Below are 27,950 nucleotides of genomic sequence, written 5' to 3' on the forward strand. Positions count from 1 at the left end.
TGGCCTGCAGCCGCCGCGTCGGGCGCCTTCGCCCAATGGCGAGCCACGTCACGGAGTTGGGGGCGGATCTCCAGCAAGGCAGGCCCGCCCACAGCCGTCTCCCATTGGCCAAAGATGCGCGGCAGCATGGGCTCGTGGCCAATAGCGGCCTGAAGTTAGGACCCCGCCCTCTTAGTTGCCCCGATCGGCGGCACTGGCGGGAGGGGTGGGGCGAAGCGGGATGGGGCGGGGCCGGGGCGGAGAGGGGCTGGCGACCCGGCCCGCAGAGCCGGCGCCAGCGGGCTGCTGAGGTGGCCGTCGCCGGCTCGGAATTGCAGCTTCCCCGGGCCGAGCCCCCGATGGAGGCCGAGGCCGCGGACGGCCCCGCGGGCGGGGTCGAAGCAGCGCTCAGCTGCTTCTCTTTCAACCAGGACTGCACGTAAGCCGCGGAGCCTGCCTGGCCGGGAAGTGGGGGACAGAAAGTCGCGACCAGGGGGTGTTGTCCTGTCTGCAACTTGTAGCTATAGAGGCGCGGGCCTACGCCCCAAGAGGCCGGCGGCGGGAAGGCCGGCGGCTGTCCCCGACTGGTTCGGGTCTAGGTAGCCACCTCCTCTCCCTCCCTCCTCCCCCAGCAGGGGGGGTTTGGGCGGCCCCCAAAATCCTTGCTCGGGTCGAGAGCCAGGAGGGGCTGGCCGAGGGTGAAAGGGGAGAGTTGAGCCAGGGGAGTAGAGCCCAAGAAAGCTAGGGAATGGGGGTGGGGTGGTGACCAAAGTGGGGGTCTGGGGAAGGAGTGGGCAGAGACCAAAACAAAGGAGATGGGAGGGGAGGGGCAGGCTGCAAGTTGACCCGAGGCGTGGTAGCTGGGCCCAGGAAGATGGGAGTCCAGGAAAAACTTTCCCATTTGTCCTGGAGCATCTCAACGTGGCATTTGGGCAGGGCCTCGCACCAAGAGGCAGCCTATCCCTGCGGCCAGGCCGGCCCCCGTCCCAGCCCCGGCGGGGCATCTGGCCGGCCCACTCTGGATGTCAGAACCCTTTCCCTCCGCTCGCTCGCTGTCGCCACACAGCCGCCCAGCGAGGCCGAGTCGCCCTGTCCGAGTCCCCGAGCCCGTCCTCCGAGCTCCACCCTGTTGCTTTGTTGAGTGGATTTTTCATGTTTCACCTGGATGTTCACGTCTGGGCTTGGGCCAGAGAGCTGGGATTTACCGAACTGTATTTCAGGCACCCGGAGGATTCGGTCCCTTGAAAGCATGCGTCTTTTTTCCTTCCCGCTTTTCCATGGAGTTGTCAGATGCCAGCCCTGGGCACCATATGGAATAACCTCTTTGGAATGTGCCCCCAGCGCATCGGGCAGGGACGCCCTCTCCCCGGTTTCCCACTTCCTGCTGTACCAGTTTCTGTTGTGTTCTTGTTTGGAGTCCGCTTCGGGCTTGTGCTTTTGGCCTGCGACTGGGCTGTGCTAATATTGAACCTTCAGTGGTGTAATTAAGGCCATGATGTACCATAAGCAATTCTGGCTTCCATTCCCTTTGTCTTTCTGTTTAAAAACATCCTATGCCAAACAGTATGTCTTTGTTCAAAACACTGTATGTGTGATCCTGTAATCTGGTTGCTGGGCAGCCTGGTCAGAGGTGTGACTTTGACGCTTTCTTTGACTATAACCCACAATAAGAAATAGATATTACAACATCACCCCATACCCATATACAAGTAATACCACTAAGAAGTGCATCACAGAATGGTGTTTACCTTTATTATGGGGAATCCCCTCTGGTATTTTCTGTTTCCTTTTTAAAAGCCATTTGTGACTCCCTGAATTATTTTCAGGATTCACTCATGGTTGAGACGCACAATTTACAAAAATGATAGTCTAGATAAAATTCTGATGTTTTGTAAGAAACATTTTGCAAGAGGGGATGGCTGTTGAAATGCCTGGGTGTTTTCCTTCCTAATTGAACACAGTTTAAGGAGAGGAGTTATTTTGCTTATTAGCAAATGTGCTAATTTCTGCTTTATAGCATTGTTTATTAGATTATTTTTTTATGTTTTTAAAAATTGATTTTAGAGAAAGAGGAAAGGAGAGGGAGAGAAAGAAACATCGATTTTGGCTGCCTCTTACTGGGGATGGAGCCTGAAACCCTGGCATGTGCCCTGACCTGGAATGAAACTTGGCGACCTCTCAACCTCTGGGTGCCTGGGACAACGCTCAACCAACTGAGCCACAGGGCTAGATCCTATTAAAGTAATGTTAATCTTTTTTAAAAATTAAAGTAATGTCAATCGTGTTTTGTTTTTTTAATTCTCACCCGAGGATATTTTTCCACTGATTTTTAGAGAGAGAGAGGGAAAGACAGAGAGAAATATTGATGGGAGAGAAACACATGGATTGGTTGCCTCCTGCACGAGCCCTGACCAGGGCCTGGACCAGGGAGGAGCCTGCAGCCGAGCTAACATGCCCTTGACTAGAATCGAACCTGGGACCCTTCGGTCTGCAGGCCGACACTCTATCCACTGAGCCAAACCGGCTAAGGCAAGTCATGTTAATCTTTATTCTAGTTAAGTCCAGGCTTTCATAGCCGTGGGATACGAATGTTATTTTCAGATCTGCAGGGTGCTTGGAAAGTTAATTTCCTTAGTCCCTACTGTCAGTTCTGTTTTTTTGGATGAAGGCCCTGCGGGGCAGCTCCGTCTCGCTATAAATAAAAGTTTTTGTCACCGTCAGTTGTCTTGAGCACAGAGGGTATGACAGTGGATTTTAAAATGAGTCGAGCCCCTTACCGAGCACATTTAGGGTTACCGGTGTGTCTTTCCTCTAAGTGTAGTCGGAGTTTGAGATCTAACATTTCTGGGGAAGGTGGGTGAAGGTGGCTCTCCTTCACTCACGCTTCCTGCGTGGCCCTGGGCTGGACACGTTGGGTGCATATTTTCATTTGATTGGAGAGACCTGTGTGTCCCAAACCCTATGCCCATGAGAGGGGATGAGAATTTTTTTTTTCTATAAAAAGGCTTTATGGATAAAATAAGGTTTTCGTCTGGATTCTTTGATTCAGAGATGTTTGTAGGCATTGATTAATCATTCACAACATAAATAGTGACCACCCTGCCATTTTCTCATATATAAAATTCTTCTGTGCAGGAAGCAGGGCATATGTTTAAAAATTATTTTAAATTGCCAGATCTTTTGGTTAACATTATAAGACTCTAGTTACATTTTTTTTTGTTTTGTTATTTGAAAACTTTAGAAACCTCTGTTTACAACGAAATGTGTCTATCTGTATGTGAAAAAGTGTATGTGAAAACATTTAAAACACTAAACACTACAGAGTGTATTTGGAAGGTTTAAGATGCTGCTGGCTTGCCTTTTCAGTAGCTGACGGTCATCACTAAGGCTGTGTTTACAGATGCCAAACCTACTCATACTCTGAAGCAAAGGGCCAACACCATTTTGGCCACAGGGCAGGTTGGAGGGCTAAGGAACAGAAGCCCTTACCTCGCTGATTACAAGTTGACTCGAGTCACATATCCATGAGTCCCAGGGAAGAATAAATGTTTGGGTAGGAAAAAATATATATTCCAGAGAAAATCATGTGACCTTCTCTTTTTTAGGCGAGTGAAACAAGAGCCGTGGCCACCTGCCTTGTCGCAGTGAGCTAGCTGCTTATTTTAGTATAGGCTGCTCTGTGAAGAGCGAATCTCACCTTTTCATTTGTTTCTTGTTGTTTTTTTTTTTTTTAATAATGTATTTTTATTGATTTTTAGAGAGAGAGGAAGGGAGAGGTAGAGAGAGATAGAAACATCAAGGATGAGAGAGAATCATTGATCGGCTGCCTCCTGCATGCCCCCCACTGGGGTTCGAGCCCACAACCCGGGCATGTGCCCCGACCAGGAATCCAACCCGGGACCTTTTGGTTCCTGGGTCGACGTTCAGCCGCTGAGCCATACCAACCGGGCTCATCTGCTTGTTTTAAATGAGGAAGTTGGACTAAGTTTGAGGTCCACTGAGGCCCATGTTAAGGTCCCTTTCAGCTCAGACACTCCATTTTCCTGGGATGGAAGTGCTCAGGGTCAGACTGCTTATTCTGCGCATCTTGTGTGTCCGATTCGGTTCATCACTCCAGTCTTAGGGGCAAAGCAGGGGAGAGCTGGATGGGGATTCCCCGCTGCTGAACAAAACAAGCTTCGTTTTCAGTTGCCTTCATCCTGAGGCCAAGGAAACCTGGCTTCACACTCTGTCTTTATCTATGGGTTGAGAAGTGAAAAATTTAAAAACAAGATTTTTTTTTTAGCTGACCTTGTCCCAGATAAGCATTTAGTTTTTGTTTTGTTAGTTTGTAGAGCATATTGGGGGAGCAGGGGTGGACAGTGATCAGCATATATTTTTTTAATTTCCCAAGTGAGTTTAATGTCCATCCAGGGATGAGAGCCACTGGTATAAAGTGTCTGGGAAAGTTTCATGGAAAGTGGTCAAAGGAAGCATCTATTAAATTTTGCCTACTAGGAACATGTATTTCCTTTTTAAGCAAAAAAAAAGTCATCAAGGGAATAAAAAATGACATACCTCTTGGTAAAGTACCTCTCCCACAACCAGAAGACCCCTGATTGTGTTGGGGATGGCACCATGGTGAATAGTCTTGAACAGCCCATTTTTCCTATTTCTGCTCAGCTGAGAAAGCATGGTGTCTGGCGAGTTCGCCATTTCATTTGATGGTTGAGCCCATGAAGTTTCATGTCTCTTAGCCATTTCACATTTCTGTGTGTAGTTGTCTTTAACCTCATCCCTTCTACCATGCCTGCCCACCCGACAAGGTGTGCCTCACCAAGTTAGAAAGTTACCACATAGCACCTGGCCAGTGTGGCTCAGTGGTTGAGCGTTGGCCTATGAACCAGGAGATCACAGTTCGATTCCCGGTCAGGGCACATGCCCGGGTTTTGGATTCGATCCCCAGTGTGGGGCATGCAGGAGGCAGCCGATCGATGATTCTTGTCATTGATGTTTCTAGCTCTCTCTCCCTCTTCCTCCCTCTTTCTGAAATCAATAAAAACATGTTTGTTTTTTTTAAAAAGAGAGGAAAATGTCATTAAAGCATTAACGCCCCCCCCCCCCATATTGAAGCACCTGAAGATGTTGGTTTATCTGTCTCCATGAGGTGAGAGGGGAAAGGGGTGTCTGTCTTCACGTCTGTGGTTGGGACTCAGTACCTGTGGTCATTCCCAGGCTCTCCTTATCTCCCACAGATCCCTAGCAATTGGAACCAAAGCCGGTTATAAGCTGTTTTCTTTGAGTTCTGTGGAGCAACTGGACCAAGTCCATGGCAGCAGTAAGTGTGTGCGTGTGAGGTCTCAGGGACGCCAAATCCTCCCTCTGGATTTTAATCCGTGCTACTCCTGAGCTGTCTGCCTTTCTCTCCCTTACCCATCAAACTTGAGTCAGTATTTCTCAGGTTAAACATAAATCAATGTCTTCGCTTGCTTTAAAACCAGAACCATAGCGAAGCACTTGGTGGGATGGAGCAGTAGCTTAGGTAACATTTTATATTAAGAAATCCCTTGCTTGGAACCCTACTGTTGACAATTTTTCATATACACATATGCACCGCCATCAGTTTTTATAGTTGTCATAGCAAAAGATCAGTTAGGATTTCCCCCCCATTATATTGGCACTGTAGAATATTGGTAATGTTTTCAGCCATGGAAGTATGTCCTTTGCTGATAAAGCAATACAACCCCATGTACATAGTCCATATTGAAGATGCTGGCGTACTGCTAGTAAAATATTTAAAAAAAAAATTCAGCTTAGAAATGTGACTCTCTTATCTTCCCAGGGAACGTAATAGTTTATGCCACCATAATAGTGAAGAATATAATCTTTGGATTTCCTGGAAAGAAAGTGGTTTGGTAGCTAATATATTGGGCTCCTAATTTATTTGTGAAATGTTATTTTTATTATGCCTTTTTCATGGACAACTTGCTCTGTATCTGTCCTGGGTGGCTCCCTACGGGACTTGCCCAAGATCAAGAAAGGCATGCCTAGGAAAAGAGTCTTCTTCGGAGGCCCACTAATGTACCTTCTTCCCGAGTACAGAGGCGCTTCCCTGGTCATAACACTGACGTCCAGATGGTTTTCAACAGGAAAGGGATTCCAGAAATTGTCAGGGAGCATAGCAGGATGGGGAGGGGGTACAGGTTTTTCTGTGAAGCTGCCCCCCATGGTGGTCCCCCTCGTAGCAACAGGGACAAGAATTCTGAAGGCAGAGGCTCCCGACAAAGCAGTCACTTCTTTCAAACCTCAAAGAATGAGAAGGGTAGCTGAGATGGCCCACACCCCTCATTATGTTTCACAGAGCAAACAGTGGCACCCCAGGGCCCTGGAGGGGGGACTCTGGAAATTCTGACTTGGTGTCTGGTCACTAGCATCTTCTTTAGATACGTGAAAGGGCTTTGGAACTGTTCCATTCGGAAGTGGCTAAAGCTTCCCCCGGGGGAGGGGGGGGCATTGCAAATGCATGCTAATGGAGGGTGCCCAGTCAGCAGGCCCTAAAGGACGCTGGCCAACTGGCCGAGGCCGGAACCCGGGTAACCTCGGCTGCTTCCCCTCCCAGATGAAATCCCGGACGTCTACATCGTGGAGCGCCTCTTCTCCAGCAGCCTGGTGGTGGTGGTCAGTCACACAAAGCCGCGGCAGATGAACGTCTATCACTTTAAGAAAGGCACGGAGATCTGTAATTACAGCTACTCCAGCAACATCTTGTCCATAAGGCTGAACCGACAGGTAAGCGGGGGTGGGGGGGGGGGTGGGGGTGGGGGGGGTGGAGATCCCTCCGGATTGCAAGGCTTCTGCTCGTTGGGACCGAGGAGGAAGAGGGCTGTTGTTCCAGAGGAATGCCTCTAAAACAAGCATCACATTCTACTGGGCCTGTTCATCCTCAGGCCTCCCTTTACGGGGCTCCTGTAAAGAGTCTACTCCATGCGCTTGTCTCAGTGGCGGGTCCTCCCTGGTCCTCCTGCCTCTTGTTCTTTCTCCAACGTTGGCCACCGGCGAGGTGAGCCCTCCCCTGGGGGCAGGCTGGGCGGACCTCTGGCTCTGAAACCCTGAGCTGTTGCGGGGACACCTTCAACACAGAGGGACGCCTCTCTGGTTTGGGTCCCGGATGGTGGCATTCGCTGCAGGCTGGCGGTCACGCCTCTGGGAAGGAAGCTCCTGAGGACAGCGTGTGGCCCTCCTGGGGTGGCTCTGAAGCCCGTCAGTAAAACTGCCCAGCGGGCCAGGTCCTCGGGCTTCCACGTCTCTTCCGCCCAGCTAACCCTTAAAGATTTTTCTTGTAGTGTTTTCTTGGTTGAAGGGAGGATTATTCTTATCTCAACTATGCAGCACCTTCTCTTGAAAAATATCCGTTCTTGTTTAAATAAGTGGTTGAGGTATTAGCCGAGTTTCCGTCGAATTATTAGATTCTACATCCTAGGAGCAGGGCAGGGCCGTATCTGTTTTTGCTCACTGCTGTAAGACCTGGTAGGAAAGATGGTGAATGCCTGGTAGGAAAATCTCCCACAGATGTCTGCTTCCTGACCGCCTGGTCCATAAACAAACAGGGACAGTCTCTGCTTGACCGCACAGCTCTGTCCATTGAGGCAGACATTCCCAGGAGGGTGGAGGCCGAGGACAAGGGTCTCTCCTGTCTTTGCACCTAGACGAAGTGCTGATTAACTTTTTTAAACAAGTGAGGCAGAGTGCTTTCTGAAGTTTATGGTAAGGAAGAGATTATTTCTTTGAGTTGATCAAATATTTTCATTGACTCTCCACTTAAGCCTGCATAAAAGCAGAGAAGAGCCTGACCTGAGAAATAGGATACGGGGATTTTTATTTTATTTTATTTTTTACGCAAAGAGGAGCCGGAGTAAAGAAGAAAATAAACCCGGGTTCTTAGCAAGAGAGGAAAAGGCAGTTTGAGAGTTTTCAGCTTGAAGGCTTTTAATTCTCAGCACAATGCTTGGCTCAGGTGCTCGCTCTGACGTCTGTTGGGAGCACGTTCAATGTTGTTGTCGAACTGTCTTGTTTTTTCCTCTGCGTGTAGGAGTAGCCAGTGTGGGAACATTAACTATCCTTTTTCCATAGCCGATTGTCTCCCTAAGGTTGTTTAGGCCAGTGGTCGGCAAACTCACTAGTCAACAGAGCCAAATATCAACAGTACAACGATTGAAATTTCTTTTGAGAGCCAAATTTTTTAAACTTAAAACTTCTTCTAACACCACTTCTTCAAAATAGACTCGCCCAGGCCGTGGTATTTTGTGGAAGAGCCACACTCAAGGGGCCAAAGAGCCGCATGTGGCTCGCGAGCCGCAGTTTGCCGGCCATGGGTTTAGGCAAATGTCCTGGAAAGATCGGAATTCTCCAATAGTATCTATGGCATGTCTTTGTATAACTTCTCTCTTACTTGCTCTCTGATATTTTCATTAGCCAATGGGACAAGGGAGGATTATTCAAGTGTCTGACACAGTCTGTTGACGGTTAGAGTCACCCCACTCAGCATAACACTCATTGCCTCTAAGGCTTTCCTCCCCCACCTTCCAAAGGACATTAATGCACCTGGAATTACCTGGCTTATAATGGCCAAGCTAATGTGAACCCAGGGCCAACATTTCTGCTCCTAAGAAGGTGCTTTGAACAGGTCTGGGAAGCGCTTGGGGTTTGCTTTTCTTAAAACATTCAGGTTTGGGCCTTAACTTCTGGTTTAGGCAACTCCTGCAGCCCCTCCCTGCCAGGTGGCGGTGGCAGCTCCCTCAGATAGATAGAAAGGAAGAATATCTAGTAATTGTGATATTTTAGTGATGTGATCCCCCCCTGGCACTTAATTGAGGAGATGTGTTCAACGGAAGAAAGGCGGTTACCCAGATGCACTTCAGTATGCGAGCGTTTACGGTTCTTTGCCACCTGTTCTCAACCTCCGTCTGGATGCCAAGGGCCCTAGCACAGATGCAGCATCTGCATCCAGGCTCGGGCGCCGAGTCTACGTCCGTGGTGCTCGGGAGCAGACGCTACAAATACTTTTAATTGCTAAAAGGGTTATTAAACTATAAAACCTCGAGAAGTCCACGAGAGTCGGAGTGACAGGGAGCGAGCTGGAAACTGGCTGTGAAAGGAAGCCAGCTCCAGGCTCCTGCCCTCCCAGAAGCGTGCTGTCCCGTGAACTGGGGACAAAGCGCCTCCGCTTGCCCTCTGCGTGTTCTCGGTCCGTTCCCCTCCCGCTTAATTCTCATCTGCAGCCCACACGGGGGCGACCCGAACGTGGGCCAAGTGGGCCACAGAGCAGACGGTGCTGTGGGCGCCGGTGGGAAGAGACGCAGACGGGACAGACTAGCAGTAGGGGCCGTTTCTGCAGGAGGCGTGTGTGGAGGACCCGGAGAGCTGGGGACTGGGTGCGGGGCTGGAGGGGAATACCAGAGAATATCAGAAACCTAAGGACATAAACACGCATAGAGTGAGAGAGTCCACACCATGGTGAGTGCTGGCAAAAGGCACAGGGACTGGGGCAATCGGAGGATATGTGCTCCACGGAGAAACACTCCATTGTCATCAGTTTGGAGGTTCAGCACCCAGCCTCAGACCTGTGACCACAGAGCCTGCGTTAAGATGAAGATGATGACATTTTCTTTTTCTGCTTTTCTGCTTGGTTCAAGTATTCGTCTCCACTTTTCTGAGCTTTGAGGAGTCTTACTGGGCAAACAGTAAGGCAGGTTTTCCCAGGAGGAGAGCCTCCTGCTTTTCTGTAGTGTGTGAGGTACCTTCCTTTCCACGTTCTGTCCCCCGGGATAAAAGGGTCTGCTCCGTCAACAGTGGTTCTCAGACGCAGGTGTACGTCAGAACCTCCTGGGGCACTGGCCGAGCCACCTCCCGAACCAGAATCTCTGGGGAGAGCCCAGGCCTGGCCCCTTGGGCGCTCAGATCCTCATCCAAGTCCGAGAACCACTGGCCCCAAGGGCCGCCAGTCAGGCGTGAGCAGAGGTAGGAGGTGGCTCAGAGTGAGGCCAGAGCTACCAGATGCGGAATTCTTCCCAGCAGCTCCTCACCATCACCCGCATCGGCTCAGCTGTGCTGAGCTGTGCATCCAGTTCCTCACACACCAGCACGTTAACCCTGTGGCCTGTTTCCACTGGGTAGAGAGCACGGCTATGGGGAAGAGGCTCCAAACCTGACAGGTCTCGTTGGAAGAGGAAGAGAAGGGTCTTACGGCACCGGGGAGGGGGATCCCCAAGGAGTGGAGCTGAGCATGGGAGGGGGACAGGGTGAATTCCCATGCCGAGGCTGGAGGGCGTGCACAAAGGTAGGTCTGCAGGAGAGTTTAAATAAGTTAACATCTGACCATTCATTGGAGAGGGGTAAATCAGAAGATTGGGGAGCAAAGAAATCTACGTCTGCACAAGAGGGAAGAGAGCCTGTCTCCATATACGACAAACCCACAGCCAACGTGATACTCAATGGGCAAAAACGACAAGTGTCCCCCTTAAGACCGGGAACAAGACAGGGATGTCTGCTTTCACCACTCTTATTCCACATAGTACTGGAAGTCCTAGCCACAGCAATCAGACAAGAAAAAGAAATAAAAGGCATCCAAATTGGAAAGGAAGGAGTAAAACTGTCATTATTTGCAGATGGAGTGATACTGTATATAGAGAACCCTAAATTTAGATCCTACCAGAAAACTAGTGGAATGGATAAATGACTTCAGTCAAGTAGCAGGGTACAAAATAAATATTCAGAAATCAGTTGCATTTTTATATACCGATAACTATCAGAAAGGGGAATTAAGAAAACAATCCCATTTATAATTGCATCAAAAAATAAAACACTTAGGAATAAATTTAACCAAGGATGTAAAAGACCTGTACTTGGGAAAGTATAAGACACTGAAGAAAAACAGTATGGAGTTTCCTCAAAAATTAAATATGGAACTACTGTTTGACCCAGTGATCCCACTTCTAGGAATATACCCTAAGAGACTTAAAACACCAATCAGAAAGAATGTATGTACTCCTATGTTCATAGCAGCACAATTTACCATAGCTAAGATCTGGAAATAGCCCAAGTGCCCATCAGTAGATGAGTGGATAAAAAAGCTGTGGTACATTTACACCATGGAATACTCTGTATCAGTAAAAAAGAAGGATCTCTTACCTTTGAGACAGCGTGGAGGGACCTGGAGAATATTATGTTAAGTGAAATAAGCCAGTCAGAGAAACACAAGTATCATATGATCTCACTCATATGTAGAATCTAATGAACAAAATAAACTGATGAATAAAATAGGTCCAGAGACAGAGAAGCACAGAACAGACTGTGGAATCTCAGAGGAAAGGCGGAGGTGGGTGGGGGGGTGGGAAGAGATCAACCAAAGAACTTGTATGCATATATGCAGAACCCTTGGTCACAGACAATAGATGGGTGAAGGCCTAGGGCAGAGGACAGGGGCGGGCTATAAGGTGTCAATGGGGGGAGGGGGGCGGGCGGAAGGGGACATACTCGTATGTAATACTTTCAACAATAAAGATTTAATTTAAAAAATAAGACACTGAAGAAAAAAAGTTGAAGAAGATATAAATAAGTGGAAGCATATACCGTGTTCATAGATAGAAAGAATCAATATCGTTAAAATGTCAATACCACCCAAAGCAATCTATAGATCCAGTGTAATTCCTTTCAAGATACCAATGGCATATTTCACAGAACTAGATAAATATCCCCAAAATTTATATAGAACCACAAAAGATCCAGAACAGCCATAGCAATCTTGAGAAAGAAGAACAAAGTTTGAGGAATCACACTATCTGATATCAAACTATACACTTCAAGGCCATGGTAATCAAAACATCATGGTACTGGCACAAAAACAGACCTATAGATCCATGGAACAGAGTAGAAAGCGCCAGAAATAAATCCAGACCTTTAAGGTCAATTAATATTTGACAAAGGAGACAAAAACATACAATGGTGCTAGGAAAATTGGACAGTTAAGTGCATGACCTTCTTACTACCATACACAAGAATAAACCCCAAATAGATTAAAGACTCAAATGTTAGACTCGAAACCCTAAAACTCCTAGGAGAAAACATAGGCAGTGAAATCGCAGACATTTGTCGTAGCAATCTTTTTTCTGATATATTGCCTTGGACAAAGGAAACAGAAAAAATAAACAAATGGGACTACACCAGACTAAAAAGTTTAGTGTATACGTGTGTGTGCATGTGCACGTGTGCGTACATAAACATCATCTTCAATTCCATCATCCAGAGTTTTCCTCTGTCAGACTTGGTTTCGATTGGCTCGGTCCCCTTTCGATGCAGTGACCTGTCTGTGTGGTTACAGAGGCTGCTGGTGTGCCTGGAGGAGTCCATTTACATCCACAACATCAAAGACATGAAGCTGTTGAAGACCATCCTGGATATTCCCGCAAACCCAACAGGTGAGCTCCGGAACGAGATAGGTGCCCTCTCCTCTCATGTCTAGGTGCCCCTTTCACAAGCCATCTTTCCGCCTATCTTGAGAACCTGAAGTTGTTTTGCTTTATAAGTCTTCATGGTGTTTACCCCGAGGCTGTGTTTTAATGGGGGCAGGTTCAAGTACATCAGGCTGTGCGCCCTGCAAGAGGCTGTGTGGCCCTCACGGCCGCCTGCCCCCCCCCCCCCCCCCCCAAACTCCTTTCATCTGGGCCCGTCCTCAGCAAATGTGTCAGGGCGTTTAAGGTAGACGCGTGGGAGATTCCATGCATCTGTTACCGAGAGGTGTTTACCCCTAATTATTTTCTGTGGTTGCTCAGCACAGAGTAGGCGTAATAATTAAGAGCAGGTTTTGACTTGGTATGTCTACGTGACTAGGAGAGAGACAAGCCGAACCGCAAAGAATATGTTCTGTTATGTTACAGAGAAATCTCCACGTTGCACTTCCCGAACTTCTCAGGATGGGACGCTGTTGAGTCAGTTTCCCAGTTTAAGTTTGTGAAGTGCAGTGTTCTAGCGTTTCCTTCTGAAAGGCCAGGGTCAAGTTGAACAACCACAGTGTGTCTTTTTAAAAATATATTTTTATTGATTTCCGAGAGGAAGGGAAAGGGAGAGAGAGATAGAAACATCAGTGATGAGGGAAAATCATTGATGGGCTGCCTCTTGCACACCGAACACTGGGGATCAACCCTGCAACCCTGGCATGTGCCCTGAGTGGAAATCAAACCCTCTTGGTTCATAGGTTGACGCTCAACCACTGAGCCACGCTGGCCAGGCCACAGTGTGTCTTATTACACCTTTGCCATCCTTTGGAGAGAATGTCCAGGAGTTCTTCAAATCCTGAAATTTATACTTATCCTCTCAACAACCACTAATAAAATGGAGGTGATAATGATCATCCCCCACCCCCACCCCCAGAATTACTCGGAGGATTAACTGGGGGCAGGGAGTGAGAGCCATGGCACGTCTGCCCCACATCACACGCGGCCCGCTAGGGTCTCACTAGCCCAGCGCCAGCCTGGGGTGCACCCCAGCATCGCATGACATGACCGCTCCCCACTCCAGAACCATCCGCTGCCTCTGAACCTCAGAACCACGACTGTAAAATCCTGAGGCCAGTGGCCTCCTTCATCTGCTCATTCTCTAACAGATTTTCTGAACAACACCAAAGATGGAAACACTGGCTCTGATCCACACAGACCTTCATGTCCACAAGGCAGACAGAACCGCCCGTCTCATGGCTCGAGCACACATTCTGCATGCACGCTGCCCACGTGAACCACGAATCAGTGGCACGTACCATGTCCTTCCACTGCTCTGCGCTCAGCATGTGTGGCTGTAAATTTCCTCCCTCTTCGTCTGTGTTTGTGTCATGCCCGTTCCTGTTGTGTCGGAGATTGCAGGCTGCTTCCTCTAAAGAGGTAGGCCCCACGGGGCTCGAAGCTAATTTCCTGCCAGCACAGCAGTCTGTGCGCCGAGCCGTGGAGGGCAGAAATCTCTGGACAGGTCTGCGAGCCACGGACTCGGCTGTGCTGCTGATCTCACAACCGTGTACGGGGTACCGAGGGGTCAGTCTACACCCCCCATAGTGTGTCTAACAGGACAAAGCCGTGGGCATTGTCCAGTGAGCCCTCTCTCTGGAAATGGTGCTGCAGGCCGCGAGCTGGCTCTCATGTGCAGAAACAGCGCATTTGCAAGCACAGATTCCTTTCTGTGTCTGAAAACGGGAAGGCACGCTCCGGGCCACACGTCAGCCCAGAGGGAACTGCATGTCATCAATCACCGTTAACTTGCGTGAAGTTGGACGTGTCATACTAGGAATCCCAGGACGCCGGTGGCTTAGAATCCCAGGACGTCCCTGTCCTCCAGCGGACGATGCCACCGGCTCTTGAAGTGATAGCAGGCCCTTCTCTTCCGGCTGTGGAAGGATTACAGCCACACCGCCGGGTGAAATCACAGCTGACAGTGATTTGTGAAAATGTGTGTCCAGTGTCAAACATCAAAACCTCGTTCCCGTGGAAGGAAATGTGCTCACATGTTGAGAACGGTGAAAAACCTCTGGGTTTTAGGATGGTGGCTGAATTCCTCTTCCTTCCTATTTCCTGGGCTCTGCAAATTGTTGATCACTTTTCTGTTATAAAATACTATCAGAGGAAAGGCTCGTTTCCTTCCTTAAACGGCTTTGTGCGGCCCCTGTGACAGGAACAGAAGACTTCGTGCTTTCCTTGGGGGCTTCACAGCTGGTTGGACCCCAGGCAATCGAAGGAACTCAACGTGAAGCGTTTGTGGGGGCCTTGGTTTCGTCTGCGAGGGCCGGCGTGCAGGACCCCTTGGCTACAGGCAGATGGGTCGGCACAGAAGCAAGCCCAGAGCCCAGCTGTCAAACACGTGGGCCTGTGCCAGCGTGCCCCTGCCCCAGCCGTTCCCCTCCGCCCCTTTCTTGGTAGAATCTGGGGCCATGTCATTCTCCTCCAGGTAACACAGGAGGGGCCATGTTAGCTGAAGACGTTGAAGCCTGTCTTCCTTCCTGAGATATTCGATTTGAACGTAAAACTCTGAAGGGCACCTGTTAGAATGGCTTATTCAAAAAGACAAGAAGTAACCAGTGTGGCTGGACGTGGAGAAAAGGGAGCCCTGTGTCCTGTTGGTGAGAGTGTCAGGGGTACAGCCACTGTGAAAAGGAGTAGGGAGCTTCCTCAAACAGCCGAGAGTCAGTAGAGCTGCCACGTGATCCAGCGGTCCCACTTCTGGGAATACAGCCTGAGCAAATGAAATCACCTGCCAAAGAGCTAGCTGCACCCCATGTCCATCGCAGCATTGTTCCCAATAGCCAAGATCTGGAAACAACCTAAGTGTCCAGCGATGGATGAACTGATAAAGAGAATGTGGTGTGTATGTGCAACGGAATCTGTTCAGCCATAAGAAGGATGAACTCTTAGCATTGTGACAACACGGATGGGCCATGAGGGTATTATGCGGAGTGAAAGATGTCAGGCAGACAAGGACAAATATCGCAAAAACCGTACGATCTCTTATATGTGGGATTTTAAAAAATGACTTTGTAGATACAAAGGACAGATTAGTGGTTGCCAGAGGAGGGAAGTGAGGGGTGGGGGGCAAAATTGGTTGAAGGGGGTCAACAGGTACACACTTCCAGTTATAAAATATGTCCTGGGAACATGCAGCATGGTGACCACAGTGAGTAATGCCGTGTTGCATATTTGAAAGTTGCTAAGAGATAAGATCTCAAAAGTTCAGCAAGAAAAAAATTGTAACTGTATGTTGACAGATATTAACTAGACTTGTGATTATTTTGCAATATATACAAATACTGAATCATTATTTTGGCAGACCTGGATCTTGAACTCATGTCCCCTGTCTGTCTCTGCCAGATAGATAGTCTTAAAACACTGCCTGTTTTTTTCCTAACAGCTTATTGCGATATAATTAGCATGCCATATGATTCACCCATATACAGTACACAATTCAATAGCTTTCAGTGTATTCAAAGAGTTGTATGACCACCAGGGCAATAGACTTTAGAACATTTTATCTCCCCCCCCCCCCCCCGCCGAAAAACACACACCATACCTCTTAGCCATCAGCCCCCATACCTCCAGGTCTAGGCAACCCTAATGTGCATTCTGTCTCTAGATTTATCTCTTCTGGACATTTCATAGTAGTGGGATGATACAATATGTGGTCTTTTGTGACAGGCTTCTTTCACTTAGCATAGTATTTTCAGTGTTCATCCATATTGTAATATCTATAATAATCAAAGCATAATATGCTAATTAGATTGGACGTCCTTCTGGACAAAGCTGGGGCTGGGAGGGAAGCCCAGGTCCCGGGTGCCAGAGGGAAGCCAGTGCCAGCAGCCGGAGGAAGGAAGGCCTACTCTTGCACGAATTTCATGCATCGGGCCTCTAGTATATATATGTTAGTATTTCATTTCTCTTTATTAACTAGAGGCCCGGTGCACAGATTCATGCATCGGTGGGGTCCCTCGGCCTGGCCTGCGCCCTCTCGCAATCCGGGACCCCTTGGGAGATGTCGGATAGCCAGTTTTGGCCTGATCCCCGCAGGCCCGATCCAGACAGGAGGGAGCCCGATCCTGTGTGTTGAGCATCTGTCCCTTGGTGGTCAGTATGCGTCATAGTGACCAGTCGACCGGTCATTCGGTCGACAGGTCACTTAGGCTTTTATATATATATAGAATAGGTAATATTCCATTGTAAAAATATACCACATCTCATCCACTCATCAGATGATAGACATTTGGGCTGTTTCTACCTTCTGACTGTTACGAAGAATGTTACCGTGAACATTTACATCCAAGATTCTACGTGACTCTGTGTTTTCATTTCTCTTGGGGACATGTCCAGGAGTGGGAGTTTTGGTTAGATGGTAACTCGGTGTTTAGTCTTTTGGGGAACGGCCAGGCTGTCTCCCCAGCACTGGCCCGCGTGACCTGCCCAGCGGCAGTGTGAGGGTTCCAATTATCTGTCTTCTTGGTAATAGCCGTCCTGGTGGGTGTGAAGTGGTATCTCGTTGTGGTTCTGATTAACTCTGCTTTTTTTAAACACATGCACTCAGAAACCTTCAGAACGTACCAGACACATTTATAAGACCTGAACTCTGCAGTTTGGTACTCAAGTCCGATCTTCACCTCCTTTCTGCTAACCACCCCTCTGGGAACCCACATGCAAACCAACCTGGTGTCCTGGTCTTCCCTCCCCCATTTCCTTCTGCTGGGCAGGCTGATCTTGAAATTGCATTTTGGATTGCAAAGAACCCGGATGAGATGGGGAATTGGGTTGCCAGAGCGGAACTGGGAAGGTCCGAGTGGTCCCTTGTCAGGCCTGGGCCCAGAGTGACCTTGTACCCGCCAGGGGGCTGCAGGGAGCCAGAGCAGGCAGGTCATGGCTGCCACGCCGTTCCTCCCCTCACCAGGAGGTGGCAGTGTAGGCGCGCCGTTTTCAGGGGCCCTTTGCAGGTAAGTTCTCTCTCTGGACACGGGCTTTTTCATCTGCTGTTTGTTCTCTGCCAGGTCTGTGTGCCCTCTCTATCAACCATTCCAATTCTTACGTGGCTTACCCTGGCAGCCTGACCACAGGCGAGATTGTGCTGTATGATGGACACTCCCTGGTAAGTTGGCAGTGACCGGGCTGGCCCCACCCGCCTGCGTGGCTCTGCGGTCAGTGGCAGGTGGTGAGCGGGCTCTGTCGCAGTGGGGTGAGGTGCAGGGGCAGAAGCAACACCGGGGGAGTTTGTTCTGGCCACGGCGCTGGGGTGTGGAGAAAGTAGTGATATTTGCCCTTGAGCCATCAGTCAACATAGCCAGGAGGCAGCGTGCCAGGCCAGGGCAGACAGCTGCAGCGCCAGGGGAACCAGCTGCCAGCTGGTGGCCCGCTGTGGGCTTGGCGGCCTCATGCTGCAGCATGGCCCTAGCGCTTGCACACTTCCTGTCCTCCGCTTGCCACGCTTCACAGAGCGGGCAGCGTTGCAGGGGGGAGCCCCCTAAAGATGCACGTGGGGAGGGCCCGCAACTGCGCCATCACTCCACACCAGGCACAGCTGGGTGTCCCTCTTCCCGAGGGCAGGACAAGGGATGCAAACGCGTGGCCCTTGATGCAGAGTCTGGATACCCCTGAACACGTGTACAGCTTCCATGTGAAAGGGCTGCTGGAAGGGGAGACGGGCGACGGGCAACTGAGGGAGGGTGTCTCGGAGGGAAAGAGGAAGCAGAGGGAGGGGAAATCCATCGTCCCTCTTTCCCGGCATCGATACCCGTTGTTCCTTTCCACCAACAGAAAACAGTCTGCACGATTGCGGCCCACGAGGGGACGCTGGCCGCCATCACCTTCAACGCCTCGGGCTCCAAGCTGGCGAGCGCTTCTGAGAAAGTGAGTGCGCCCAGCCTCTTCACGGGGCTCTCCTCCTGCGGGGCTCGCTGGGTGGCCATCGATGGCGCGCGCCTGGTGACACCAGGACCGACGGGCCTCTGGGCCCGCTCAGAATTCCTTTCAGAAGAAGCCCATCAGGCGTGGTGTGGCATACTGATGCCTCTATTAACGCACTAGCCCAGAGGCCTGAGCTATGCAAGAGGCAAGATACTTTGCACAAAAACTCGCCGCCTTACTGAGAAGCGGGTGTGCCCGTCGTGGATACAGACAGTGGCTGCCTCTCCTTAATGCAGTATAAACAGAAAGCTTTGCGCGTTAGCAGGAGGTTGAGCTCTTCTGAGTGGAATAATCAGGGAGTGTGAGCAAGCTGAATTTTCAAATGCCACGAAGAACAGGTCTCTCGTGACCGGCAGAGACTGGCCATTCCGGGAAGCCAGAGCCGTTTGAGCGAACACACGCTGAGCCTTGGGCTGGGATGGGAGGGAAAAGGGAGACAGACGCGCCCCGAGAATTGCTTATATGGCACATATGCAGACAGACAGGCCCCCCCCCCCGCCCAGCACTCTGGGCTTCCTCTCCGGGGACAGATGTTCAACGCCAATACAAACACGTCTTCTAAAGAGGCGTGTCTGTGCGAAGCCACGGATGGCACGAAACATCCACCTGCTTTCTTTTCCAGGGCACGGTCATCCGGGTGTTCTCCGTACCTGAAGGGCAAAAGCTCTACGAGTTTCGGAGAGGAATGAAAAGGTGTGTGCTCACTGTGAGACCCGCTGTAAAGTGCCCACGGAGTGCTGCAGTGGCCGGCCGGCAGCCGTCTAGGGAGAGGTGGGAGGGGCGGCTCTGTGCCGCCTCTCTGTGCCCAGAGGGGGCAGCACTGTGCTCTCTCAGCAGCTGACCTAGAGGCCCGCTCACTGCTTAGTACACCTGAGAGCGAAGGTGCCGTTTTAACACGGGTTCAGCCACCAGAGTGCTTGGTGGGTGTCGCTGTGTGGCCAGCAGAGGAGAAACGAGAGAGCCGGGGGGGGGGGGGGTCACAATCCAAAAGCAATTTCTGGTCCCCTTCTGCGGACAGAAGAAGGGGTGATGGTCTGGGACCCCGCGGGCTGTAGGGTTCGCAGCCAGTGTGCAGAGGGCCGCTGGAAAACCTCCGTGGTGACCGGAAGGAGCAGCCCGTTCCTTCCTGCCTGAGACCGTGACCCTGTAGGAACCTCTCCAACATCAGTTTCTAGCGAATGCCCGACACCGACGAGATGTGAGAACGCCCAGACTCAGGGGACACGTGGTTCTCTCACGAAGCTGGTTTTTTCCTGGCTCGCCGGTCCACACATGCTCTGTGTTCTAGGTACGTGACCATCAGCTCCCTGGCCTTCAGTATGGACTCGCAGTTCCTCTGCGCCTCCAGCAACACCGAGACAGTGCACATCTTCAAACTGGAGCACCTCGCCAACAGGTGAGCTCGGCGCCAGATGTCGCACACCCGTTTGGCGGGAGGATCGGGCCCCGAGTACCCTGTGCTGGCGGCCACGGACAGCACGTGCGGTTCCCTCTCTCTCGGAAAGCCACAATCTGGCCTCACTCGTCACGTCTTCTCAGCGGCGAGGGTGCGTGAGCAAAGGCTCGGTGGTGTAACGCATGGAGGCCACGTCTAGGGACCCTCACGTCTAGGGGCAGTTACTTAATCTTTCTGGACTCGGTACAGATTCATCGTCTACACACCTTAGGCTTGTTGGAGGGATTAACTGAGCGCCTTGACCTCAGGGGTGGGGAACATCCGGCCCGCGGGTCGTGTGAGTCCCCGCACCCGAAATCATTTGGTCTGGCCCTGCCCAGGCATTAGGGGTGAGTTAATGGGATGTTTGACCAGATATAGCAGGCTGATATTTTGAGTTGCTCTAACTCAGGGGTCCTCAAACTTTTTAAACAGGGGGCCAGTTCACTGTCCCTCAGACCGTTGGAGGGCCGGACTATAGTTTAAAAAAACCTATGAACAAATTCCTATGCACACTGCACATATCTTATTTTGAAGTAAAAAAACAAAACGGTAAAAACACCCGCGGGCCATAATTTGAGGACACCTGCTCTAACTCTAGTAATGCAGTCATTGTCATTACCCGTCCCAGAGTGCGAGGTGAGCACTGTCAGTGCCCATGTGTGTGACTGGCAGGCGTGGGTGAGGTTGGCAATAGAGAGCATGTGTTAGATTGCAGTCGGGGCCCTATTATCGCCATAACCAAGTACCACAAACGTAAAACAGCCAGTGGGCGTACCTCACGGTTCTGTAGGTCAGTCGGCAAGACGGCTGGGGGCTCCGTCGGGGTCTCAGGAGGCAGACATCCCCGTGGTGGCCGGCCGCGTTCGCACCTGGAGCTGAAAGTCCTCCCAGACTCATCCGTGTTGCTTCCTCCTCGGGCTTTGGCTTCCCCCGGCTCCCCCTCTGCCTTCCTTCCCTGCCAGCACGCCGAGAAGGCTCTGTGCTTTAAGGGCGCACGTGATTCGATTGAGCCCAGCTGGGTAACCTCCCTCGCTGCAGCCAGCGGGGCCCTCTAGCCGTCACTGCTCTCAGCACCGTCAGGTCCGGGGCCAAGGTCCGGGGGCCGGGGCGGAGTCTCGGGGCCACTGCTGGGCATTCTGCCTGCCGTCGCGTGAGCGTGAATTCACGGGGCTGAGTGCTGCGGGCGTGCCCGTGTCCTCTCCTGCGGACGTTCACACTCAAAAGCACCACAGCTGTGAGGCGTTCTCCCGCCCAGCCACCGTGCGTGGCAGCGTCACCTTGCCCAGCCCGCCTCCCAAGGTCAAGATCCCACTCAGTAGCCGTGTAGATGGCTCGCACCTTCCTCGGGGGACGATGGCCACTCGGGTCTCCTGACACTTCTCTTAAGTGTCATTAAGGGAAATTGAAACACGAAGGCTTAGCGATCAGCTCAGTCCCACTCAGAAAGCAGGTGGTGGAGTCGGCGGTAATGGCACAGGCCGTAGCCACTCCAGGAGCAGAGGAGAGGGAGGAGATAGAGTCCCTCCTCCTCTCAGTTCCCACTTCGAATTTGCACCACGGTCACCTCGCTGGGACAGCTAATCAGGGGAAGTAGGCATAGGGCCTAGCACAGCGCCTGGCACACAGCCCAGCTGTTTTTGTTTTTTTAAAAAATATATTTTATTGATTTTTTACAGAGAGGAAGGGAGAGGGATAGAGAGTTAGAAACATCGATAAGAGAGAAACATCAATCAGCTGCCTCCCGCACACCCCCCACTGGGGATGTGGCCGCAACCAAGGCACATGCCCCTGACCGGAATCAAACCTGGGACCCCTGAGTCCGCAGGCCGACGCTCTATCCACTGAGCCAAACCAGTCAGGGCAGCCCAGCTGTTTTATTAGATGGCGTCTCTGGGGCTGGTGTGACTGAGGAGGCTCTGGGATGGTGGCCTCTGGGAATGAAGGTGCCTGAGGAGGGAGCGCCATGTGCCCAGGAGCGTATGCAGGAGACCAGTCCATTGAGAAGATAGAGGATGGACTGGCCAGAGAGACTAGGAGGGGACCACACAGAAGAGTCACAAATTGCACCAAGAGATACATTTCCGTTTGTAGAGCACCTCACACAGTCCTCCCTGGGTCCCACCGTACCCCTGCAAGGCAGGCGGGGAGGTGTTTCAGGTGGCACCTGACAGTAACTGCTCATGTTTTCTTATCATCATTCTCCTGGGCTGTGTCTCCACCGTGAATGCAGGACCTGGACTCTAGAGCTCTTGGTAAATCCCAACCCTGAGCACAGGGCTCCAGGGAGGGCGGGGGAGCCCGGGACGACAGCAGTCCGCCTGGGAGGGCCGGCTTTCCGATGAGAACAGGGGCCCAGAGGTCTGTCCAAAAACCACCAGCCAGCCGGGAACAGAGTGAGAGATAGACCCCAGAGCTGTGTGTGTGTTTCCCGCCAGGATCTGGTCCCCCAGACCAGCACCTCGGAGCAGGCGTGGCCACCCTGGTCCCTGCTGTTCCCTGTGCAGAGCCAGGGCCGAGGCAGGGGCCTGTGAGCCGTCCACACTCACGTGTCTCAGCGACTGCAGGGGGCGCACCAGGTCCCTCGGAAGGCTCTGCACCACAATGAATCCTGGGTACTGGGTGCTCCGGGCTGTAATCAAACACCACCCAAGCGTCTTGCCCGGGGGGTTTCCTTCCCACTCGTCTGGCCCCCGAGGCCACACACTGAGCTCGCGGGCAGGCTTGAGCCGGTTTACAGAGTCCAGATAGCGATCCCATCTCGCTCCCTCCCCTCACCCGCTTTCAGGAACCTAGAAATCAGACGAATCACCAGATGCAACGTTTTTAATGTAGGAAAGTGTAACACTGGGAACCTCTTAAGAGCTTTGTAATGGCCCTTCTGAGGGACAACGGGGCACTTGCCCTTTCGGCATGGCCAGGACACGGTGTCCCGGGCTGTGCCGGGTGGGCAGGACATCACGCTGAGGCGGTTCCCTCCTCCCGCGTGTGGGGGTGGGGGTCATCGCGTGGATGCCCGTGCCTGCAGCTCGGGCTCATGGCGCCTCTGCCTGTGCGTTGCTCCCCCAGCCGACCCGAGGAGCCTTCGACCTGGAGCGGCTACATGGGGAAGATGTTCATGGCAGCTTCCAACTACCTCCCCGCCCAGGTGTCAGACATGATGAACCAGGACAGGGCCTTCGCCACGGGGCGTCTGAATTTCTCCGGACAGAAGAACATCTGCACCCTCTCCACGTACGTAGGGCACCACCCACTCTCAACGCCGCGACACATTCATGTCCCCAAAGCACAAACTCCCCAAACACATGCACAGAAAATAATAATAATAAAAAGAAACGAGAAGAAGGCCAAGAGGAAGGGTGAGCGAAATCACACCCCTGCAGCCGCGCGTCAGCTGCCTGGTTATAACACGAGTTCGCGGGCGGCAGCTGGAAGCTGGCAAGGGAATTTATGGCGACACTGTCCCGAGAACAGCTTCTGTGTTTACATAATTCTGTGCAAAGGCCCAGACACCTACGGGGTTGACAGATGTTTTACCCAAGAAGCTTACAGGAGTTAAACACTTAAAAAATTTCGTAACGCTAGCCAGCCAAGATGCGAGCCAGCCTTCCACTCATTTCCTTCCTGTCACTGTTAAAGGTAGAGACGCCGTCCCGTTCAGGTAAGCTCATGTTTTTGTTTTTGTTTTTCGTAACAGCTCTTCTTGGAGTAATGGTGTGGACACACATCATTTTGTCTCTCCCACACAATTAGGTTCAAAGACCAGAATTAATCCTCAAGGTAGAGCACTAGGTCAGAATGCAAAGAAACAGCCAGACACCCAGAACGCGGGCCCAGTGGGCTGAGGGTTTGTTGGTGGCAGAAGTCGGCGGCGGGCGGGGGGAGCGAGGCCTGGTTGTCGGAGGCCGGCCCGAGACCCGCCTTCGTGGTAACCAGGACACGCGTTTCGCTTGGCTCTTAGGATCCAGAAACTGCCGAGGCTGTTGGTCGCGTCCTCCGACGGACACCTCTACATCTACAACCTGGACCCTCAGGACGGAGGAGAGTGTGTCTTGATCAAGACCCACAGGTGGGGTTGCTAGTTTTCAGCCGGTTGTGTCGCGTCACCCCTGGGCCAGGAACAAGGAGGAGCTTGATCTTCCGTGCTCTCCCTTCCCTTTCTCCTCCACCGGCAATCCCGGCGCAAACCGCTAGGGGGCGCCCGCTCCGAGTGGGGCCCCGTGTCAGGCTCACCCTGCCGTGCGCTTCTGGGAAAGTGTATGACACACAACCGTCTCCCTCCTCGTGCGTGATGGGCGCTCAGAAATATTTCCCGAATGGAACGGGAAAGTCCTCGTGACTTCCATGACCCAGTACAGGAGGGCCCGTTCCTGCAGTGGACAGGACAGGACACTGATCTGCCCACGCCCCTCCCCCTGGTGCACTCCTTGCGAGCTCGTGTTTGAGTCCTGGCCTGAGTGACCCGGGTAAAGCCGAGCGCCAATCCCTTATTAACCGTGAAAAAGGGGTCATTGTGAGTCGCATGGTTGACCCTGGCCACCGAGGTCCCTTCCGTCCGCGCTGACCCAGCAGCAGGGCCGAGGGGCTGGAACTCGTGGCCGGGCGTGCGCTTCCTGGTGCTTCTCCTCTCGGAGGGCTCCTGGATGTGTGACGACCGCTCCTCTTCTCCCTCTTCATTGCCGCCGTTAGGCTGCTTGGCTCGGGAACCACGGAAGAGAATAAAGAAAATGACCTCAGACCTTCATTACCTCAGTCCTACGCAGCCACAGTCGCCAGACCAAGCGCATCTTCCGCCTCCACGGTGCCAGGTGAGGCGAGGGGACATGCTAGCAGGGGCCCTCCCCGTCCCCTCACCGCTGCCTGCGGAGGGCGCGCTCTCCCCACCGTACGGAGGCCTTGGGAGGAGCCCCTACTGGCAGCTCCCTGAACCCGGCAGGCCCGGCACCGGCTCGTTTCCCTAACAAGTTAACCCTTGGCCTCTGAGGATTGGCAAACCAGTGGGAAGGTTCAGGCGCCCGGGGGGATGGGGGGTGGTGAGACGAGCCCGCCCGCCCGCCTCTCGGGGCTCGGAGACCATCCATGGTGGGATTTGGATTCCCCTGCAGGGCAAAGGTGGCCTCCCTGCCCCCGCCCCACCCCCGTTTTCTGAGGTCCTGCCCTGGTCGTGGCGCAGGAGGAGACCCCGTGGCTTCTCTCACGCCCCCTTCTTGGTTTCCAGGTTATTCCGAGGACGGCGGGGCGCTCCGAGGAGAGGTTATTCCCGAACACGAGTTTGCCACGGGACCAGTGTGTCTTGATGATGAGAATGAATTCCCCCCTGTGAGCATTAGGAATCCTTAAGAGAGCGGCTCAGTCTGTGTGCTTCGAGGGCAGCCTTCGCCTGGGGCAGGAGGCGCAGGCACTTTCCCCCTCGGCTAGTGTAGAGCTAACCCTCCTGTCATGCCCAGAGGCCCGAGTGCTGGTCTACAGGCCAGCCCGCAGGGGGCGCTCCACACGGACACTCACCCGGGGAGTCTGGTGGCCTCGCTCGCTACCTCCCGGCCCGAGTCCTGGACTTGGCTTCCTTAGCACTGTCTTGGCTGCGGGGTGCACTCTTAGTTTCCTGAGGCTCCTGGGGCGCTTTCGCAGGACGCTGCGGTCTCTGGACTCCAGGTGGTGATCTAACAGGGCTGGGCCACTGCTCTGCGGGCGGGTGAGCCGGACCCTCCCCCTCCGGCCGACAGGGCAGACCCAGGATCAGCGGCAGCAGCTACAGTCCTTGTTCGCTCACGGCCAGGCCCCCCCCCCGCCCCCCCCCCCTGCAGCTCCCCTGGGGTCCCAGCATCCTGCTCCCCCTGTCCTGGCAGCAAGGGCCACGGGCTGGCTGGGCGCTGGGCTTGGCTTCTCCCAGCATCCCCGGTGCAAACAGCAGGTCCTCTCCCTGGGTGGCCATGGCCGCCTTCGCTGCTGACTCTCCAAGCTTCCATTTAAGGCAACATATAGACGCCTCTTGTGAGCTTCAGTTCGAGAACAGCCCAGGTAGCGGACCTGGAATCGGTTAGAGACAGGAGCAGCGCTTGGGCCGAGACCTGGGGAGTCCGCTGAGTGACCCGGAGGCAGAGCCACGGCCACTGGGCACTGCTTCAGGGCCCCTCAGGTCCTGGTGTGCGATGTCTCCTGATCAGCACTTTCTGTCAGTGGAGATTCGGTGTGCAAAAGGATGGCGTGCAGGTCTGGCTTCTGGCTTGCATAGGTCCATAGGGCAACCTAGTAAGCACAGTCACTAAAAAAAGGGCCCCCAGACACAGTGCCAACCAGGAAGGTTTATAGTTTAGGGGTGGAGAGCGATGGTTCTTAGAAATACTAATTTTTACCAATTTACAAACCTCTGCTGGCTTGCTGCCTCCCATGTGCCAGGTGCCTTGCCTTTGGGTTCTCCAGCCCCACCCAGCCGTAAAGGTGTTTTTTTTCCATCACCCAAAGTTGGTGGTTATTTACCCGAAGTGGCATCTTCTGGGAACCAGAGCAAGTCAGACGCAGTTGGGCATAAAGGTGACGCTGAGGTTCCCTTTCAGTGACTTCGGTCAAAGTCTGTGACTGCTACAGAGGTTATTCGATTCTTAACTGTTACCAGAGTAGACCTTGCCACCCCTTATAGTTACAGAATCAGGTACTTCAGATGCGGCCTGCAGGAGAGGTCTCTTGCCAAAGAAAACCTGTATAAAACAATAGGTTCACAGGTCGAGCATTTGTTTGGAGTAAAAACAAAAACAATGGAGATGCTTAAGCGCTGGCCCCGAGGCCTGTCCCCGGGCACTGCCCCAGGAGGGAAAGATGGTTTAAAAAAACGATGTGGGGCTCCCCTGAGTGAGACCACCGAGTGAGGTTCCCTAGATCGGCTGTCAGACGCCGGCAAGCGTCGGGGGCTGGGGAGGAGAGGGTCCTGTTCCTCCGAGACACTGACCTGGCAGCAGGCGGTTCCCCATCTCCCCGCACAAGGACCAGAGACACGAGCGGCTACGGGGATGCGCTCTCAACATGGCCCATCCCGGTCATGCCTTCCCCGCAATCACATGCGGCTGGAGATGCGCAGACGCCTTCCTCTCCCTGCCTCTCTTCTATGCCGATGGTAGACATATCTGTCCAGAATCCACACCGCGACCCACATTCCTTAGAAACTCCCAGGACAGTGAGAGAATCCTGGTCCCAGCTCGGGGAAAATCCCTTCTGTAGACGGGCGCGTGGGCTTGCCCGGATGCCGTGAGAGCGCGGGTCATCACGAGTCGTCTTTCTAAAACACACATACTGACACGTCCCTGGGCATGCTCCCTCTCGTCTCCTTGGGTTTACTTTGCTCCGGGGAAATGAAAGAAGAGAGAGTGCATCGCCTCGGGTCCCTTAGGAAGACGCAGCCCCTTCTCAGGAAGGCGGGCGAGCTTGGTTTCGGTAACCGGCCAGCCTGGGTCTGCGTGCTTCCCCACATGAGGCTTCCTCTGGTGGGCACGAGGGAGGGGCTGGGGCCAAGCGTTTACTGACGTTTTAACAGCGATTTAGCAGCCTGTGTTTACAAGATGAGCCTTTTTTAAAACCCCCCGCATACACATATCAGTACGCTTGCAAATATTTTCCATACCGTCAGCGTGTTCTGAAACGGGGCCGCCCTCGCCTGCGCCCGAGGGAGACGGGTGGCGGCCTGTGGCCTGTGTGCCAGCCTCCCCTGCCCACCCCGCAGGCAGAGGCCTGCCGCCGCTGCAGCCTGCTCCGCCGCCTCTTCCTGGGGAGAGTAAGGCCATTCTGTTTTGATTCCGGTAGATAATCTTGTGCCGCGGAAGTCAGAAGGGCAAAGCGAAGCAGTCCTGATGAGAAGCGCGCCTCAGAAATCAGGACACCCCCCCTGTCAGGTGGTTTTGGAGAAAACAAGGAAGGTGGAAGAATGGCGTGCGATTGTGGGCGCCGAGTGGGGGGCAGGAATCCCAGGTGCCGCCTGCTTAAGCCACAGGACGTGGCTCCCTGCTCACCAAGCCCCCCTCGGCCCCGGCTGCCTGTGGGTACGGGAGACACGGTATACGCATCCTGCTATTGCAACTATATTGCAGCCATAATGTCAA

At 52.7% G+C, this 27,950-nt stretch overlaps 1 protein-coding gene across 1 annotated transcript; it reads left to right on the forward strand.

The window, feature by feature from the left end:
- Window positions 1-244: 244 nt before the first annotated feature.
- Window positions 245-27,876, forward strand: WIPI1 (WD repeat domain, phosphoinositide interacting 1). The gene is made up of 13 exons (XM_079798559.1): window positions 245-418; window positions 5,214-5,296; window positions 6,578-6,747; window positions 12,335-12,431; window positions 17,516-17,613; window positions 18,279-18,371; window positions 19,051-19,121; window positions 19,717-19,824; window positions 22,933-23,097; window positions 23,825-23,932; window positions 24,553-24,671; window positions 25,082-25,182; window positions 27,655-27,876. The coding sequence occupies exons 1-13, from the start codon at window positions 339-341 to the stop codon at window positions 27,700-27,702; spliced, it is 1,341 nt and encodes a 446-aa protein (XP_079654685.1). The 5' UTR covers window positions 245-338; the 3' UTR covers window positions 27,703-27,876.
- Window positions 27,877-27,950: the final 74 nt, after the last annotated feature.

The sequence above is a fragment of the Cnephaeus nilssonii genome, assembly GCF_951640355.1.
Source record: "Cnephaeus nilssonii genome assembly, chromosome: 19".
NCBI classification, from domain to species: Eukaryota; Metazoa; Chordata; class Mammalia; order Chiroptera; family Vespertilionidae; genus Cnephaeus; species Cnephaeus nilssonii.

Excerpts from the sequence above, each read along its gene's own strand:
- WIPI1 (XM_079798559.1), top strand. The coding sequence starts at position 339 with ATGGAGGCCGAGGCCGCGGACGGCCCCGCGGGCGGGGTCGAAGCAGCG. Across the intron at positions 17,614-18,278 it reads TGTATGATGGACACTCCCTG|AAAACAGTCTGCACGATTGC; the intron begins GTAAGTTGGCAG and ends TTCCACCAACAG. Across the intron at positions 23,933-24,552 it reads GTCTTGATCAAGACCCACAG|GCTGCTTGGCTCGGGAACCA; the intron begins GTGGGGTTGCTA and ends TGCCGCCGTTAG.